The sequence below is a fragment of the Cnephaeus nilssonii genome (genome assembly GCF_951640355.1).
Source record: "Cnephaeus nilssonii genome assembly, chromosome: 13".
In the NCBI taxonomy this organism is placed as follows: Eukaryota; Metazoa; Chordata; class Mammalia; order Chiroptera; family Vespertilionidae; genus Cnephaeus; species Cnephaeus nilssonii.
Window position 1 is genome coordinate 17,133,490 of NC_137084.1, and position 19,343 is coordinate 17,152,832.

At 46.3% G+C, this 19,343-nt stretch overlaps 1 protein-coding gene across 2 annotated transcripts in view; it reads right to left on the reverse strand.

Annotated features, from left to right (window-relative positions):
• Positions 1-19,343, reverse strand: part of LRP4 (LDL receptor related protein 4) — a 56,217-nt gene that overhangs the window by 11,296 nt on the left and 25,578 nt on the right. Inside the window, exons 17-34 of one of the 2 annotated variants that reach the window (XM_079787835.1) lie at positions 17,725-17,933; positions 17,477-17,558; positions 16,591-16,696; positions 15,492-15,693; positions 13,755-13,944; positions 13,535-13,666; positions 12,492-12,632; positions 11,787-11,873; positions 11,509-11,680; positions 10,744-10,906; positions 10,397-10,622; positions 9,749-10,052; positions 8,219-8,437; positions 7,919-8,053; positions 6,965-7,073; positions 5,196-5,340; positions 4,839-4,952; positions 3,303-3,438 (exon numbers count right to left, since the gene is read on the reverse strand). In XM_079787835.1, coding sequence (XP_079643961.1) covers positions 3,303-3,438; positions 4,839-4,952; positions 5,196-5,340; positions 6,965-7,073; positions 7,919-8,053; positions 8,219-8,437; positions 9,749-10,052; positions 10,397-10,622; positions 10,744-10,906; positions 11,509-11,680; positions 11,787-11,873; positions 12,492-12,632; positions 13,535-13,666; positions 13,755-13,944; positions 15,492-15,693; positions 16,591-16,696; positions 17,477-17,558; positions 17,725-17,933 — 2,872 coding nt within the window. Of the gene's footprint in view, positions 1-3,302; positions 3,439-4,838; positions 4,953-5,195; positions 5,341-6,964; positions 7,074-7,918; positions 8,054-8,218; positions 8,438-9,748; positions 10,053-10,396; positions 10,623-10,743; positions 10,907-11,508; positions 11,681-11,786; positions 11,874-12,491; positions 12,633-13,534; positions 13,667-13,754; positions 13,945-15,491; positions 15,694-16,590; positions 16,697-17,476; positions 17,559-17,724; positions 17,934-19,343 lie in introns of those variants that run through there. The other variant, XR_013814391.1, reaches the window with a different exon arrangement.

A 19,343-nucleotide genomic window follows, 5' to 3' on the forward strand; every position in this document is an offset into this window, starting at 1 on the left:
TGTGAGACACAGAAAACCGAGTGTGAAGACTACTGGTGTTTGATAAAGATCTTGCCCTTCTCCGGGGAAGAAGGGAAAGTCCTGTGAATGGGGCTTTCAGGAATAAGAGCTGTACCAGATGGGAGATAGAAGTATAGAGAGGGCAGGACCAGGAAATACAGAGAAATCCATGTGAGTCACAGTCTTCAAGATGCTATATCATGTGTAAATGTGTTTAAAAGTATGTACCCCTTTAAAAGGATTCATTTAAAAGGAGAAGCAGGTTTCAGATGAGCTGGAAGCTGCTGAAAGAATACTAAGTACATCAATAGAAGGCTTTATTAAACGACCAGGATGAGTTGAAAGAAGCTACCAGTCAAGCAAAACTGATTAAAGATTATCACAAGGTCTAAATAGACCTGAAAATAACCAACAACACTTTTTTCGCCTCTTCATTCTTTCACAAAGGAATATGCAAGACATCCAGAGGGAGGGCTCGGGTAACTAACTTGAATGCTAAAAAGGTAACTTCCTGTGGCACATTGTGAGCAGCCAATCACAGGCATCTCCTAAAAGCCTAGAGAAAAAGTGCTTGCAGGAACATCTGAAACCAGGATGCACTGAATCTTCAAATGGAACTGACAGAAAATATCTGAATAAACCCAAAGAAAATCAGAGATTAGTAACGATTGATAGTATTTAAAAGTTAGTGAGAAAGATACATGTTTATATCTGCATGTTTGCTTTTCTACATAAACACTTCTAAAAAGAGAAAATGGGCCCTAACGGTTTGGCTCAGTGGATAGAGCATCAGCCTGTGGATTGAAAGATCCCAGGTTCGATTCCGGTCAAGGGCATGTACCAGATGGACTCTCATCGATGTTTCTAGCTCTCTATCCCTCTCCCTACCTTTCTGTAAAAAAATCAATAAAATATGTTTAAAAAAAATAAAAAATGAAAAGAGAAAATGGGACATATAGAATGAATTTGATCATATGCAAATCTTACAATTTTAGGGACATGAATCTAGAGTTCTTAGTTGGGATTATTATGTTTCTGTTTTCAGAATTGAAATCAAGTGTTGATTATCTTTTAAGCTACAGTTGATATTAAAAATAAAGAGATTGGTATGTATCACATGGGAAAAAACTGTTCTAATAGAAAAATGTTGGAAACAGTAAGAGTGGGAAATGAAATTACTATCTTGAAAGGTATCTGCACCCCCATGTTCAATGCAGCATTATTTACAACAGCTAAGACACAGAAACAGCTAAGTGTCCATCAACAAATGAAAATGTGATTACTTACACACACACACACACACACACACACACACACACACACACAGGAATATTATCCAGCCATTAAAAAAGAAGGAAATCCTGCCATTTGTGACAATATGGATGGAACTTGAGGGCATTAGGCTAAGTGAAATAAGTCAGATAGAAAAAGACAAATATAGTATGATATCACTTATATGTGAAATAAAAGAAAGAAATCGAACTCAGACACAGAGTACAGATTGGTGATTGCCAGAGGTGGGAAGTGGAGGAGAAAAATGAGTAAAGGTGGTCAAAAGAAACAAATTCCAATTATAAGATAAATAAGTCCTGGGGATATAGAGCATGGTGACTATCCTATATAATAAAACCCTAATTGTAAATTGACCAAATGGTGGAACCACCGGTTTCTATGACGTGCACTGACGACCAGGGGGCAGATGCTCAATGCAGGAGCTGCTCCCTACTGGTCAGTGCACTCCCACAGGGGGAGCACTACTCAGCCAGAAGCTGGGCTCATGCAGCTGTGTTGGCCGGAGCCTCTCCCGCCTCCGCTGAAGGCGGGAGGTAAGGAGCAAGGGGTCTCAGACTGCGAGAGCCCCGGACTGCGAGAGGGATGTCCGACTGCCAGGGATTGGGCCTAAGCCAGCAGTCAGACATCCCTCAGGGGTACTAGACTGCGAGAGGGCGCAGGCGGGCTGAGGGACCCCCCCGACCAGTGCATAAATCTTGTGCACCGGGCCTCTAGTAGTTAATAATACAGTATTGCATATTTGACAGTTGCAAAGAGAGTAGATAAAAAAAAGTTCTCAACATAAGAAAAAAATGTAAAATTATATGTGCTGATGGATGCTAATTAAACTTATTGTAATCATTTTACAATAGATATTTATGTATATCAAATTTAAAACTATTAAGAGTAATTACAAATGGGTATTTATTTCTTCTTTATTTCTATCTTCATCTTCAGATTATTTTTATAAACCATACATAAAAATTACACTTTGTAAAAAAGAATTTCTCTAAATTGAAAAATAAAGAAAAAATAAATAATAAAAATAATTTCCTTAAATTGAGTAACATCATATTTTATCAATTTTAAGATATGTATATTTTCTATATTCTGACATCACTGAAATAGGAATGTGTGTTACAATCCGTGGCATCTCACAGTTGTGGTTGGTCATTTTTTTGGTTTAATCTTTTAAATTAGGATTCATCTTAAATTGATAGCACCTTCAGTTTAATGAAATACAATCCTATATAATAAAAGCCTAATATGCTAAGTGTCAAGTCAGCTGGTAGGCTGTTCAACCAATCAAAGCATAATATGCTAATGATATGCTAAGGCCACTCAACCACTCACTATGATGTGCACTGACCACGAGGGGCCAGACACTCCGACTGGTAGGTTAGCTTGCTGCTGGGGTCCCTCAGCCTGGCCTGTGCCCTCTCACAATCCGGGACCCCTCGGGGGATGTCAGAGAGCCAGTTTCAGCCCAATCCCTCAGGCCAAGCCGAGGGACCCCACTGGTGCACAAATTCATGCACTGGGCCTCTAGTATTTTATACTTCACAGGAGACCTGTACATGGGTATGCTTGCTTACTTAATAATGATGCGTGCATGTGCACATACATGCATGGGTGTTTGAACATTATAGGCATTATAAGCTAAGGCCATAGCATCGCCAGGAATGTTCTAAATCATAAATCTGCAGTAGAGAGACCTCTGTGGCTTAGTGGTGTCTAAATAAACTGTAGGATCAGACCATATACTAAACCTGTGCTGTAAAGCAAATGTCACAGAAAGAAAGGGAACTGTCTGAGTGATTTCTCCATAAAGATGCTCTAAAGCTTCTTGCCCTCAAATCACCTGCAACAATCTATAGGTCTAAATACCATCTCCTGAACCGAATAGCAGGGACTGTTGGCAAATGATTCTACCTCCCATCTGCCAGAATCTAGCTGGGATTATGGTTTTCTGCTGGAATAAGATGGTGATTTGAATCAAAGGGCCCTCAATCACATGTGAACCCACTTACCTTCCTTCCATCTCCTCCAGAGATGTGCGGGTCCGAGTGGTAGAAGAACGCAAGGTGGTAGGTAGTGTGTTGGTTAGCACTGGGTTCCTTTCACTTATGCTGGTAACCCTGGGAGCTGGGGGCACTAGGCCAGGTACTGCAGAGAAAAATAAGACTGGAATAGGTCGCTGAAGCCCCAAATCTCTACATGTGTTCCAAGGGCAGCATCAGGAGAACTTGACAAAGCAATCTTTTAGCTACACTGATCTTGGGCACCCTCATTAGTGGCCCTTCTCAGTACTGTAACTAAAAAGGATTTGATTTCCAATATCAATGGCTCTGGATGGGCTAGCTGACTCACAAAGGCCAGGAAGAGCCTGGCAGGTGTGGCTCAGTGGTTGAGCATCGACCCATGAACCAAGAGGTCACCAGTTCTATTCCTGTTCAGGGCACATGTGTGGGTTGCGGGCTTGATCCCCAGTAGGGTCATGGAGGAGGAGGCAGCCGATCTATGTTTCTCTCTTTTTGTGTGTGTGTTTTTTTTAAATACTACCGTATTTTCCAGCATATAAGATGACTTTTTAACCCAGGAAAATCTTCTCAAAAGTTGGGGGTCATCTTATACACTGGGTGTCATCTTATAGGGTGGGTATATCACAAACTCTATATTTTAACTGGAAAAGTTGGGGGTCGTCTTATACGCCCAGTTGTCTTATACGCCGGGGAAAATGGTAATTTCTTTTTTAAAACACACACACACATACACACACACACACACACACACACACACACACACATTTTTATTTATTTCAGAGAGGAAGGGAGAAGAGAGAGATAGAAACGTCAATGATGAGAGGGAGTCATTGATCGGCTACCTCCTGCACGTTGGAATGAGCCTGCAACCCAGGCATGTGCTCTATGACCAGAATCGAATCCTGGACCCTTCCATCTGCAGGCCGATGCTCTATCCACTGAGCCAAATGGCTAGGGCTATGTTTCTCTCTTATCATTGACGTTTCTATCTCTCTCTCCCTCTCCCTTCCTCTGTCTATGAAATCAATAAAACATATTTAAAAAACAAAACACAAAAAAGCCCTAGCTGGTTTGGCTCAATGGATAGAGTGTTGGCTTGCAGACCTAAGGGTCCAGGGTTCGATTCTGGTCAAAGGCACATACCTTGGTTGCAGGCTCCTCCCCAGTCCTGGCCCTGGTCAGGGCTCATGAAGGAGGCAACCAATCGATGTGTTCCTCGCACATCAATGTTTCTCTCTGTCTTTCTCTCTCTCTTCCACTCTCTTTCTCTAAATCAATGGAAAAATATCCTTGGGTGAGGATTAAAAAAAAAAAAAAAAGACACAAAACACACACCAAAAAAAACAAAGGCCAGGAAAAGAGAGTAATGCTTGGGCCAATTTACCAGACAACCTTATTACTCCCAGTCACTCCTCTCTAAGACCCTCTGAGGGGGATCCCACCCAGAAAGACAAAGCTGAGGCTGCTGATCCCCTACCCTTCCAAGGGCTCTGCTGTTTCAAGGGGCCATTCAGTCCAACTTACCAAGGGAGCAGGGCTGGCTGTCGGGCTCATCAGGACAGGCACACACAAAGTCTGAGGCTCTGGCAAAGCAGAGGTGGGTGCAGCCACCATTGTTCACACCACAGGCATTGGTCCCTGGGGGCAAAGCAGAAGAATGTCTGGCCTGGGACAGGATTAAGTCTCCCAACTTGACACTTCTCAAAAAGGAGGAAATGCAGGTCTACCTCGTTCCCAGGAGGGGTGTAACCACAGAGGACTAAAAAGGTCTAGGAACCAAAAGGCTCTGCTGTGGCTCTAATTGTCTTGGTCATGAACAGTCCTTGAGGTGATCCCCCTACACTGGCGGTAGGGAAGTAGGCTTAGGACCCAGGAGCCCACCTGTCTGCCGCTGAGGGGAAACCACAATGATATCCATGAGTCCTTCTACATTCGCCAACACTGTCTCCTTGTTCCGGCCTGAGTACTTGTCAACACGCTGGATTGACTTGGTCTGCCAGTCTGTCCAGTAGATCCACCTGTCCTGCTACTCAATAGGGAATCCCAAAAAAGAGGAAATATTATTCAACAGTCAGACCCCAGTCCAGATTCTGTGCCGCAGCACGTGCATTCCCTCTGCTGAAATGCTCTCATCTCAAATCCACCAGGTCAGCTTCTGTGCATCCCCAGATATGACACTGTCCAGGAAATCTCCCCCAACCTATGTAGCATTTACCATTCTCTCCTCCATGCCGTGCTGCGCCTTGTCCTCACTTCTACAAGTAAGTGTTGACACTCTATATAGTCAGTTTTTACATGTTTGTCTGTCTTGTCAGGCCAAATTCTTCAAGGACACAAATGTGTTGCATTCATCTCAGTTTCCAACACCTCACACTTACTTAGTACTTGGCCAGTTGCTCAACGAATGAGTGGGTTCCAGTACCTAGCATACAGGGGTAAACTGGAGGGTCCTTCTAAGGTCCCTGCTCTTCTGGGCCTTTCACTCAGAGCCCTAGGAAATCCTCCGGTTACTTCTGTGGGCAGCTGCCTTCTAATGCAATGATCCTGATAATCTCAAGTAGGGGTGGGGAGGGGTAATGAAGTGGGTTCCCTTCCGGCGCCTGGGGTATACATCAGAAACCCCCACGGGAAACTTGCAGATTGAAAAACCATAGTCAAGCCCTAACCAGTTTGGCTCAGTGGATAGAGCATCGGCCTTCGGACTGAAAGGTCCCAGGTTCGATTCTGGTCAAGGGCATGTACCTTGGTTGCGGGCGCTTCCCCAGTAGGGGGCATGCAGGAGGCAGCTGATCGATGTTTCTCTCTCATCGATGTTTCTAACTCTCTCTCCCTCTCCCTTCCTCTCTGTAAACAATCAATAAAATATATTTTTTAAAAAAAGGGACAAAGATTTTTAAATGATTGAGAATCCCCGTTTTGGTCCCAGGCTTCGTAGAACTCCATTTTTCCTTCCCTGAATTATTTTACAGGGTTACAACTCTCAAAACTGACAGTTAGTAATAATTAAAATGATTAGAAATAATAAGCATTGAGTGCCAGAGACCAATGCTCTGTGTATATTAGAGGGGGATACTGTTATTAAACTCATTTATTAAACTATATATAAGTAAGTGAAGCTTAGAGAAGTTCAATATCTTGTTCACAGTTGCACAAGTTGCACAGTTACTTAATGACACAGAAGAACTTGAACCCACACCGCTGGCATGCTGGAGGTACTCAATGAACACTTACTGTCTAGCTGCCTCAACACTCTGGCTCTGAGCCACTTTACCCTCCTGCCATTAAATGGGCTGCCTGAGCTCAGATGTTGGGGCCATTCAACTGGGGAATTTGTTAAAATGCATATTCCTGGGCCTAACCCTCATTAAGCAGATTCTTTATATCCAGAAACATGCATTTTAACAAGCTCCACAGCTGATTCTGCACACCACCGCTTATGAGCCACTCCTTCAAGTGCTGGGACATGGGAGTGGTGGGGCAGGCCTAGCAGGACACATGGTGGTGGCAAGGATTCAGTGTATAGGAAAACACCCCTAAAATGAGCTTCCATCGCACACCTGTTCAGTAGCATGTAGGGTTGAGGCTGCCAACTTAGAACCCCAAGGAAATACCCCGTTAAGGAGATTTAGCTAACTTTCTTGAACTAGTACCTGAGTGAGGGCAAAGGGGTGGGACACATGGCTGACCAAGACCTGCCGTAGCTTCCCATTGAGGTCAGCACTCTCAATCCGGTCCAGATGTGCATCTACCCAGTAGATTCTGTGAAGGAAAGGAGATAAGAGTGGCTGCTCAAAATGCTTGCCAGGGAGCCCAGTTGACCCCCTCCTCCCCCCTGCTCCAGAGAGCTGCTTGTCTCTTCTGAGCTGAGCTGGCGAGAGCTGTGCTCAGGCAAGAAGCACCGTTGATGAGAGGTCAAAGCTAAAGAGGAGAAGTTGGTGAATCCTAAATGGGGAGGCCAGTGCTGTTTTAAGTGGGGGTAGGGGGGCAGGCCCTCTAATGACCTCCGAGGAGCCACCACCAAGTCTCATCCTCCTACCTAAGAATCTAAGTCAAAACTCCTATAAACATCCTTCAAGAAGAGACTGGGTCTACAAAAACGTCACTGAGGTTAAAGGAAGAGGGCATTCCTCTTCTCCATCCCAACTCCTGGGTAACTTTGATTCCTTTCCCTACCTCTGAGGGCAGAAAGGGGAACTGACTGCTTCAGAGCTCCTTTCACCCTCTTCTCTTGCTCTTTAGCATTTTTTTTTTTTAAATCTAGACCAGGAGTTGCAAATTCCAATATCTGAAGGGATCAGGAGAACAAGGAATGTGAAGTCCTATGCCCTTAAATGGTGGGGGTAGTGGGACCAGGGGTCCAGCCAGAGGACATGCTCTGCTAAACACTCAAAACCAGGTAAACCACATAAATGAAACGCACCTCAGAGACGAAGGCTGGGTTCAGCAGCCCCTGCTCTAAGAATATGTTTGCTTGGCCTCCTCACTGCTTTCTCTTCCCCACCTACCAACAGCTTTCTATCTTTTTGTTTTCACGACTTCAATCTCAAGCATCCGCTCCTCTGCCCACCCTATTTCCAGGAGGCTGTTTAGGACACGATTCCCACCTGCGGGTATCATAGTCCAGGGTAAGGCCATTGGGCCAACCCAGGTCTGTATTGATGAGGACCTTCCTCTCAGAGCCGTCCAGGTTCGCCCGCTCAATCTTGGCAATGTGGCCCCAGTCTGTCCAGAAGAGGTACCTGAGATACAACAGTGACATGATCATAGAGGCACAGGAAGATGGCACTTAGAGCTTGAGAGAATACAAAGGACACACCGATCCCACTAACAGATAGGCATCCTCCATTGGCCTCTTCACCAGGCCCTTCTCCCCTGGGTCTCTTTTCTGCAGGCCAAGAACTTACCCCTTCCTGGGGAAAACGGCAATGGCCCGAGGCTCATCCAGGCTGTTGTTGACCAGCACTTTGCGGCAGGAACCGTCTAGCCTTGATGCTTCAATGGTATTTCGGCCTGTATCTGTCCAATATAGATTTCTGGCCACCCAGTCCACGGCCAGCCCATCGGTGGTCTTCAGTCCCTGCCCGATCACTGTCTCCATGTTGCTGCCATTCAGATCTGCTCGCCTTGGGGGAGAGCCCAGGGTTGGATGACTGACCAGACTGAAACCCCTTTAATCCATGTTCCCATAATTGTATCCCCCTATATTGTAAGCTCCATAGAGGCAGAGACCAAGCATCTATAAGTGCATTCCTCAGCATCTAGCACAGTAGGTAGTCAAAATATTTGCAGAATAAATACTTCTTAGGAGTATAGAGTGTTTCCTGCTGTAAACAGGGGGGCATTTAGGTCCATGTCTTGCCAGAAGAAGGGTTAATAATTCCCCATATACCTTAGGGAAGAGATAAGGATTGCTAGGGAGCCATTATAAAAAAAAAAAAGGCCAATTTGGCAAAACCTACATGTGTATTATTACAGAAGTCCTACGCCAGAGAATTCAGGATGGGGGGCATGTCACAAACATGTGAGGACTTCTCTAAACATATGCCCACCTGCCCCCAGCATGAGATTCTCCAGGGAGAACGAAGGAGAGTTCCCTTGTTCCTGCACATGAGAATCTCTGCATGGTAAACCCCTCTTACTGATGGCAGAACACCATTTTCCTCAGCTGTGTTGGGTAAAAATATTAAATAAAAATAAAACAAAAATATGAAAACAAAACAAAACAAAAACCTAGTGAACAACCACAAGCCTTGGTATTGGCCAGTGCTCCTGTTTCACAATACAGATACATGGTTTAGCTACATGGCCGATTCTTCAATGAGTCTTAGAAGATCCTGAGAGCAATCCCAGGGCCCGGTAGTAGGGATTAAAGGCTCCAGGTCCCCAGCCTGACATTATCTGATCTTTTCGTTTGCTTTACAAACTGAGCTTCTATTAATCTTCAAATCAACAACAACAACAACAAAAAACCAAAAGGTCCTATCTGGTATAGCTAGGTGGTTAGAGCATCAGTAGGCGCACCAAAGGGTAGCGGGTTCAATTCCTGGACAAGGGCACGAACCTGGATTGCAGGTTCATCCCAGTGCCCAGTCTGGGCGTGTGCAGGAGGCAACCAATCAATGTGTCTCTCTCACATTGATGTTTCTTTCTCTCTCTCTCTTTCTCCCTCCCTTCCACTCTAAAATCAATGGAAAAATATCCTCATCCTCAGGTGAGGATTAACAAAAAACAACAACAACACACAAAACCCCAAAAATTTGAAACTCTGTTGTAAGTGATAACACTCACTACAAAGTGAACAAGTCAGGATCAGAACTCACTATCTAAGTTGTCAACTCGCTGAGTCCATTTAGAGGTGAACACAGACCCTAACCTCACCCATCAGGGCCTGGAAGGAGGCTTGTGGCCTCTGGAGGTTTCAGGGATACTCATACCTGATAACATCCAGGAACACATCTGTGTAATAGACTTTTCCATCCACACTGTCATAGTCCAGGGAGATGACATTGTTGAGTTCAGGGACAGGGACATGCACATCTGTGTGGTCGCTGGTGTCCAGTGAGATACGCCGGATGGAGCCGCGGCTGGAGAAGAGCAGGTAGGTCTCGGGAGAGGGATCACAGGTCTTTCCATCTCCCTTCAGCTGGATGCCAGTGGGGCAGGCACAGGAGAAGCCAGAGGGCCGAGGCAAGCAGAGGTGGGAGCAGCCACCATTTCTCGAGCCACACTTGTTAAAACCTGGTGATGAGAGAGAGAGAAGCATGAGTTTGGACACCCCGCCTGGAATATTGTCTGAATCTTACCAAGTTTTTTGTGCCTGATTTTTGGCTGTTCTAAATAACAGGGTTTGCCTGGCAGGGATGAGGTAGAAGGGGCAGGAGTGTCTCCAGGGGTCCTTTGAAAGTGACAGCATGCTGTAGTTGTAGTACCAGCCATACCAGAAGGGAACACAGCCTGATTCTGGAAGGGGCTTAGATAGGTCCCTGTCTCCATGATTATAAAGAAATCTCTGTGCTCTCTGATATTGTGATAACCCCAGAAAGCCACAGGCTCTGGTTCACAGATCTAGGGGGTCTTCTCACCCAGTGGCTGGGCCCGGTCCACAGCCTGGATGTCCATGAGGCCTGGCAGGTTGGACCTCACCAGGATGACATTGTTGCCAGTACCCTTGTCAGCACGGTGGATGCTCCGAGTCTGCCAGTCGGTCCAGTAGATATAGGAGTCGAGCAAGGTGAGGCCATACGGGTGCTGCACAGGTGACACCAGTGTGTGACGACTGGCACCATTTAGGTCAGCGACCTCAATTCGCTGTAGAGGAAGGAGAGGGTAGGACTGGTTATCAGTAAACTAGGAGCTCTCGGTGCAGATGCCAAACAGACATCTCCCGTCTTCCCATGTTCCTGGGAAGCAGCAGGAGCAGGACTCTCACCTCGGTGTGGGCATCAGCCCAAAGCAGTTGGGAGCTGACCTTGTCCACAGTCAGGCCATTGGGCCACCCCAGGTTGTTGTTGATGAGCACTGTCCGGTCTGAGCCATCCATTCCGGATCGCTCTAACTTGGCGTTCTCTCCCCAGTCTGTCCAGTACATGTACCTGGGCAAAGAAGAATACTAGCTGGTTATTCCCTCAGCGCCTGGATATCGTAGGTATTTATAATATGCCAAAGCCTGTGAAAAAATTTTACATGCAAAAAGGGGAATTGTTGCTTAATGGGTATATTGCAAGATGAAAAGTTCCTGATATCTGCTTTGCAATAATGTGAATTAAGTTCACACAACTGCACTGTACACTTAAAAATAGTTAAGATGGTAAATTAATATTTTTTTACCACTATTAAAGAAAAAGTACTCTCCATATATTATCTCACTTAATCCTCACAAGAGTCACAAGGTGTGACTCATCTCCATTTACAGGTAAGGAAAATCAGAGAGGTTAAACACTGAACTTAAAGTGACAGATGCAGCTAATAAATGGTGAAGGAATTTGAATCCCAGACTTCTGAGTCCAAGGCTCATGCTTTTAACCTCTACACTATACTGCCACTCTGAAAGGAGTCATAGAGAGTGAAATAGCCGCAGAAGGTCGCTCTCAGCGTCCCTGTGAAGCGCGCTTGCTCTCCATTGCCCACGTTCACCCCATCCCTAGCCCCAGCTAAGCTGACCCATCCTGTGACCAGTCACAGAGCCAGCTCTCACCCCATCTCATGGTACAGTACAATGGCTCGGGGGCTGTCAAGATTCTGCCACACCAACACTTTCCGCATGGACCCGTCCAGGTTGCCCACTTCAATCCGGTTGGTTCCAGTGTCTGTCCAGTATACTTTCCGGCCAATGGCATCCACTGCGAGCCCATCTGTGGTTTGCAGGCCTGCAGGAAGTCAAGAGAGCACACTGGCTCCTGCCTTAAAACAGATGGGCTATTTTCCTAGCTCTGTAGCCAGACAGGCGGTCCCTGGGCTGGGAGCAAGGCCCACCTGTGGTGATGATGTCCTCGTGCTGTGAGCCATCCAGATTGGCACGGCTGATCCTGTGCAGCGTGCTGTCTGACCAGTACACTTTTCCTGGAAAGGGAAGGCTTGGCTCAGCCTGGACCCTCTACCCCCACAAAGGGACATGCACAGCTAACTCAGGCCCTGAGACACCAGTGCATGTCAGAGAGCCCTGTAACCTGTAGCAAGGAAATCAACAGAAATGTAGCCCTAGCCAGTTTGGCTCAGTGGATAGAGCATCGGCCTGCAGACCAAAGAGTCCAGGGTTCGATTCTGGTCAAGGGCCCATACCCCAGTTGCAGGCTCCTCCCCGGCCCAGGGTCCTCATGGGGCATGTGCAAGAGGCAACCAATTGATGTATTTCTCTCACATCGATATTTCTCTGTTTTTCCCTCTCTCTTCCACTCTCTAAAAATCAATAGAAAAATATCCTTGGGTGAGGATTAAAAAACAAAAAACAAATGTAGAAATGTCATAGCAGGATAGCTCTTGGCAGAGAGGGAGAAGAGGGCCAGAAACCTTGCCCTCATAACCAAAGAGAAAGTGCTATAGAGACAGGGCTGACATTGTGCCAGAAGGAATGGTGCGCCCCCAGGTTCTTAGCAGGAGGCAGAGGGGGTAAGGAAAGCAAGGATAGCAGTTGCTATAGGGCAGGGACAGAAGGCCAGGGGAGAGGAGGGCCACACAGACCTTCTTGGGGATCTACTCCAATGGCAATCGTGTTCTTCATGGTAATGTTGATTGGTACCACCACATCGGCAAAATAAGGGATGTCCAAGGACACCATGCGTATGTCTATCCTCCTGGCGAAGATGAGGAAACTATTCATGCCTGCCCAGGTGGGGAGAGAAGGAAAGGACAGTCACCCTAGCATAGCCATGAAGAGGATTTGGAGTGAGGCAAACTGAAGTTCATGCTCTGGCTCTGTCGGATTCTAGTTGAGTGATCCTGGACAACTTATTTAAACTGTGTATCAGAATCAATATCTGGACCATGGGGACCATACCTGGGTGGCTGTGGGACTAAAAGAGATCATGTACAGACAGCACTGTATAGCGAGTCTGATACAGTCATAAATGATAGCTCTTTATTAATCTTATAGAAGGGCTCTCTTTGAAGGACCCTTTACCATGAAGTTTTGAGAACTTCATGTTAAGTTCAAGAGGGCTTTTCCCCCAGCCTGGGAGGCACAATTCACAGTTCCTTTCTAACTAAATTTCCTGGGAAGTTAGAATTCCAACGCAGCCCACCATGCAGCGTCCCCTAGGGAGAAACACTGACTTCCAAAACCTGGGCAGCCAGGTCCTGCTTCTCACAAAAGCACCTCCTCTAAGGGGAGCACCATTACATTGTAGATATCATACATTTTAATATTTATTATATGCGATTTGGGGCAGCTGGGACTAAAGTAACTTATTCTAACCAAATCAGGATATAATGACAATTTTTCAACAGATGTAAATAAAGTGTCTGAGAGAGGAGCATCTTTTATGAAAATGCATGGAGACACCATAAGAACTAGTTGGGGCCTGCCTCCAATCCTGTCTACCTGCTCCCCGGCCTCTGTCCCGGACCTCTCCTCTTTTCTAAAAGCTCTGTCTCTCCCCTAAAACTCTAGAAGCACCAGGACTCACGGGTTCTCAGACCACATTGGAGTCCATCTACAGGGAAGGAAGAGAGCCACTGCCCCTCCCTACGAGGCTCCCTCCAGGTTTCTGATGCGTAAGACTCACCTGGTGAACATATCTTGCCATCAGGCATCAGGTTGATGCCCGTGGGGCAGGTACAGCTGAAGCCACTGGGATTTGGGGACCGAAGACACAAGTGGCTGCAGCCCCCATTCTCCATAGCGCATGGTGTGGTCACTGGGAAGGGAGGAGGAGAGGGGTCAACAATGAGGACTAAAGCACAGGGAGGCCAAGTAGAACCTGGTACGGGCCAAGGGTTGCTCACCTGGGGGCCGCCGGCGGTGGAAGACGTGGATGTCCATGAGGTTCTCCAAATTCTCCTGCAGGGTCTCCCGGTCCAGCCCCGTCAGCCGGTCAGCGCTCTGAATACTCTTGGTCTGCCAGTCTGTCCAATAGATGCGCTCTTCATAGAGGGTCAGCCCAAACGGGTGGGGGAGCTGGCTTCCAATCAGCACCTACCAGGGACCCAGCACGTGTGTCATCCCCCAGCAAGGTCCCACAGTACTCAGCAGTGCCTGAGCACTCAGGCAAGGAGCCGGAATGCAGCTTGGCCACTACTGCCTGCTGTGTGACCTTGTGCAAGAGCTGGTTATCAAATCTCTCTGAGCCTTAGTCTGCCAATCTGTGATAGGATTGTGATAATGCCTGGTTCCAAGGGTTGTGTGATGATTGTAAAAAGTCATGTATTATTTATATAATCTCAAAGTATCTGCGCAGATTGTTTATTAATTACAAAAGAAAAAGCAGCAACTTCACAATGGACATCATCTTAATGATTCAATTAAAGTTAATATCACAATAATGTGATGAGTCAAGATCTGTGACTTACTGACGAGACACACTGAGAACTCAGGACTTGACTTCACTTAATGTAGTATGACTGTCCCCAACACATAATCTGAATCGAATCACAAGGAAATAGCAGACAAATTGAGGAATATTCTAACCAAAATAACTGGCATTCCCTCTTTAAAAATACTAAGGTCAAGAAAGACACAAAGCCCAGCCTGCGTGGCTCAGTAGTTGAGCGTCAACCTATGAACCAGGAGGTCATGGTACAATTCTGGGTCAGGGCACATGCCCCAGTTGCGGGATCGATCCCCAGTGTGGGGCTTGTAGGAGGCAGCCGATCAATGATTCTCTCTCATCACTGATGTCTCTCTCTCTCTCTCTCTCTCTTCCTCACTGAAATAAAAAAAAAAAAAAAAAACATTAAAAAAGAAAGACATAAAAAGGCTGAGGAGGTATTCCAGATTAGAGACTGAAGAGATGTGATATTAAACACAATTGTGATCCGGGATTGTATCCTGGACTAAAAAAGAAAAAGGAAAAAGAAAAGCTATAAAGGACATCATTGGGGCAATTGGCGGTGAAATTCAATTTTGACTGTGATTAGATAGTACCGTTGTATGAATGTTAAATTTCCTGATTTTGACCTTTGTACTGTGATTATGTAAGACAATGTCTTTGTTCTTAAGAAATATGCACTGAAATATTTTGGGGTCAAGGACACGATGTCTCCAGTTTAATTTCTGATTGCTCAGAAAAGTAATAATGTGTGTGTGTGTGTGTGTGTGTGTAAGTGTTATAGATAGAAATAGAGACTGAGAATAATACAACAATGTGGCAAAATGTTAGTTATTGGTTCTTTTGACTGTGTTTTGCAACTTTTCTGTAAATTTGACATACCAAAATAAATATTAACAAAAACAAATAGAAAGAGATCATGGTGCAACTGGTGGTGAATTAGTATTTGTTTTTACGTTTCTTAGGAAACCACTTATATCCCCAGCCCACGATCTACACGAATTCCTAGATTCCTTTTATCAGAAAGCACAGAAGGGCCCCCTGGGCTCTGAAGGGCAGCCACAGCCTTAGAGAAAAATCATACATCCCATACTGGGTCCCCTTGAGGTCCCCCTAGCTCCTGTCAGCTGCCAGCCAGGAGGGATGCCCTAAAGGCTGTCAGGGCTGTGGGAAGATGTCTTAGTGCCACCCTTACCTTCCTCTTGCTGCCATCCAGTCCAGCAAATTCAATTGTCTTCATGCCGGCATCAGCCCAGTACAGCCGCTGGGATCCATAGTCAATGGCTAATCCATTAGGCCAGGTCAGATTGGAAGAGATGATGACCTGGCGGCCCGAGGCATCCATGCCAGCTCGTTCAATCTTGGGGCTTGCACCCCAGTCAGTCCAATACATGTACCTGGGCACAGACAAGGGAGGTCTCATAAGCCTTCCAGTTAACACCCAGTGGGGATTCAGAGTACCTAGGGTTTTAGGGTTCCTGTCTGCAATAGCTTCTTAGCCTCCTGTCTCAGTCTCCAGCCCTGCCCTGGGCTCAGAGCTGTCTAAGATTTTATATCTTCTATCACTATCACAGAGTCTTAATAAAGGCAGAGCCCATGGCTCAAGGAGTGCTCAGAAAAGAAGGCCTATTGGGGAATAAAGAAAGAGGGGAAATGAAGATGGGGGATAAGAAATGTTTCCTCAACTGGATGAGTTAAATAATTATAGTACGTAAATTTAACAGCATTCTATATAATCATTAAGAAGAACAATATATAGATCTATATCATCACATGGAAAAATCTATATAATATACATAAGCAAATGGAAAGATATCCAAGATATATAGCCATGTGAAAACACCAAGGTACAAAGCAGTAAGACATTGTTGTAAAACCAAAACCACCACCACCTACCACCACCACCAAATGTATATATACACGTAGAAGAAAGCCACCACCAAATGTATATATACACGTAGAAAATACCCTCAGCTGTTAACAATGGTTACTGCTGGAGAGTGAGATTATAGGGAATCTTTACTTTCCACAGATTCATTTATCTATTTTTTTCAACAACAAGTTACTTTTATAAGCAGACCAAAAATAAAAAATAAAAATAAAAAGATGGAATGATGTAAAGGTTTCCTTGTCCACTGAAGAGACAGAGTTGTCACTATGCTCTGTGGCTTCTACAGCTGCCCTTGCTTCCTGGTGTTCCCATAGAACTGGCCGCTCTTGCTACCTCCAGACTCCCCTCTAGCACTCAGGTCTGGAAAGTGGGTGGGGCTCACTCCAAAGGAGCAGGTGCTCACCCGCCCATAGGTTCCACCACAATGTCTCGGGGACGATCAAGGTTCTCCCAGATGAGTACTGTTCTCATGCTGCCATCTGTGTTGGCCACTTCAATCCGGTCTGTCCCTACCAAGAAGTAGGGGGCAAAGTTATTAACTCTAGTCTTGGTCATTCACCCTCTTACCTTCCATGCCCAAGCATGGAGCCTGGCATGTAGTAGACGCTCAAGAAATACTTTGTGGTAGATGTACAATGGATAGTTAGTGAATTGAATTTTGAGAAGAAGTTCAAGGAAATGACCAGTTCCATTTATTTGAAGAGCAACACTTCCTCAACACAAGCAACCCACTCTGCCTATAATTTAAGGCAATGCTCCTCAAACTCTAGTGAGCATACGAATCAGGAAAGCTTGTGAAAATACAGGTGCCTAAACCAACCCCCAAAGATTCTGACTCAGCAGGTCCGGGGTAGGGTCTGAGAATTTGCATTCCTAACAAGTTCCCAGGTAATGCTGATGCTGCGGGGCCAGGGACCACACGTTGAGTGGCTCTGGTTAAGGCATTCCCCTTGCCTCCCAAACTCACCTGGATGATAGAAAATCCCCATTTTACCAACACAGTGATTGGAGAAATCAAAAGGCACAGTTGCCGTATCTGTAATGCTTCAAAACATTCTCAGGCATCAGCTACCTAGCAGAAGTAGCTGCCATTTGATTGGCAAATGCCAAACCATCAATGTGAGCTTCTAGCTTTAGCTCTGCAGCAGCCCAACCACTCCTGACCTTCCAAGGACCTCAGGTCAAGATAGAAAGTGGTCCAGGAGGGGCACTGGGCTCCTTCTACCTTAGGGCAGGATTTTAAGTAAGAGGAGTCCCAGAGAGCCAGGCCATGGCTACCCAGTACATACCTGCATCTGTCCAGTACAGCTTGTTGGTAACCCAATCAATGGCCAGGCCTGCTGGACTCTCCAAACTGGTATCCACTACCACCTGGGCAAGAAGCAAAGCTATATCACCAACTCGACTTAGCTCTGGGGCCTAAATGTCACCAATTCTCAGACTGGGGAAAGTATGGGAAGCCCTTACCCAGGAGAGGGAGGATGCTACCCCTTAATCTCTGCCCTGCCCGAGGGCCTGGGCCCACACTGGGCCCTACCTCCTGTCCTGTTCCATCCCACTTGGCCCTGCTGATGGTGTCAGTGCTGACATCTGTCCAGTACACGTGGTCATCCCGGGAGTCCCAGTCAAGGGCCACAGCACTGCGCACGTCAGCCAGTGGGATGACATCGTCGGACAGGTCCTCTGTGTCGAAGCTGATCCGACGGATGTCCATCCTTCGGGCAAAAAGCAGGAACTTGTCAAGACCTGATCAAAGGCCGAAAGGGGTCTTCTTTTAATGCTCTAAATCCAATAACAGTGACAGACATAGACGCTCACCTGTGTGACATCTGGTTCAATCACACCTCCTGGGACCTGGTGCCCTTTGTCCCCTACACTTCACACCTCAGGCCCCCTTTGAGCACTGGGCAGCCCATGCTGGCAGAATCAGACTTTAGGATCAAATGGAAATAGACTCTCCCCAGGGCGTAGCAGTGCATCCTGTTTAAGTGTCTGTCAGGTTCATCTCAACTTTCCTCACCTCTTTGCTCCATCTCCTTCAGTGCATTGGCTACATAGCCGCTGACTCTCACCCCGACCCCTATGATTTCTATGTCTGCTCAGGGTTTTGGCCGATGCACTCCATCATCTAGATCCCTTCCTCTTGCTCTTCTCTTCACTTGAGTCAATAGTGACTGTTCATTGGGCGCTCACTCCACGCCAGGCACTGAGCCTGGTGCTTTTCTTGCCTTGTCTCCTCCACCCTCGTAGCAACTCTTTGTGGTTTGTGTTATTCTTATTCTCATTTTCTAGAGAGTAACGCTGAGACTAGGAGAGGTCAAGGAACCTGTGCAGGATCCCCTGGCTACAAAGCACCAGAGCTGGGACTTAATTCAGGTCTGACTCCAGAGCAGCAGCCCTGGCCACACAGCTCCCCGCCTCTTGCTCTTTTCCACCCCCTGCCTCTATTCTGTACTGTCCAAATGTTTCCCAGGATACATTGCTGCCTGAATAGGCATTTCCTGCCTAACTTTACTGTCTTCCTTTAGGATCTGGGAAATCCCTAAGGGAAAATCCTAGGGAAACCTCTTGCACTTCACTAAGACAATATGGGAAGAGCTGGGCACAAAAGAAAGCAGGGAAACTAGGTTCTCAACCAGTGTGTGCTGAGTAAGTATCGCCCCTGTTCTTCTGAATAGTTTCTCTAATCCCTGGAAAGGACCTAGATCCCACGAGCAATTTGATTTTAGCCAGAGATAAGAGGGTCAGTGGGTACAGGGCGGTAAGTAAGGGAAGCTGCTGGTGTGTGAAGAGTTCTCCCAGGCCCCTTGCTGGTGATGCCACATGCCTCCATCACTCCTCTCTGGACTATTCTTAGGAAAAGTCACCTGTGGCTCTGAGCTAGACAGGTCCACCCTCTCAAGGCGAGGCCCCTGCAAGAGCTTAAAGGAAGACAAAGTAGCAGTTCAGGGAGTGGCCAGGGAGTCCCATTGTCTTTCTCCGTTAGGCACATATTTATCCAGGGCCTGTGTATACCGGGCATCATCAGAGCCCTAATCTTGGCTCTCTGGTTTAGGGGCTGAAAAAAACTCTTTAACAGGGTGAGGCTAAAGGTAAAGAGATAGGAAACCATTCCCCTGCTTTCTAGAATGGCCTGGAACCTTCTTGCTGCCTATA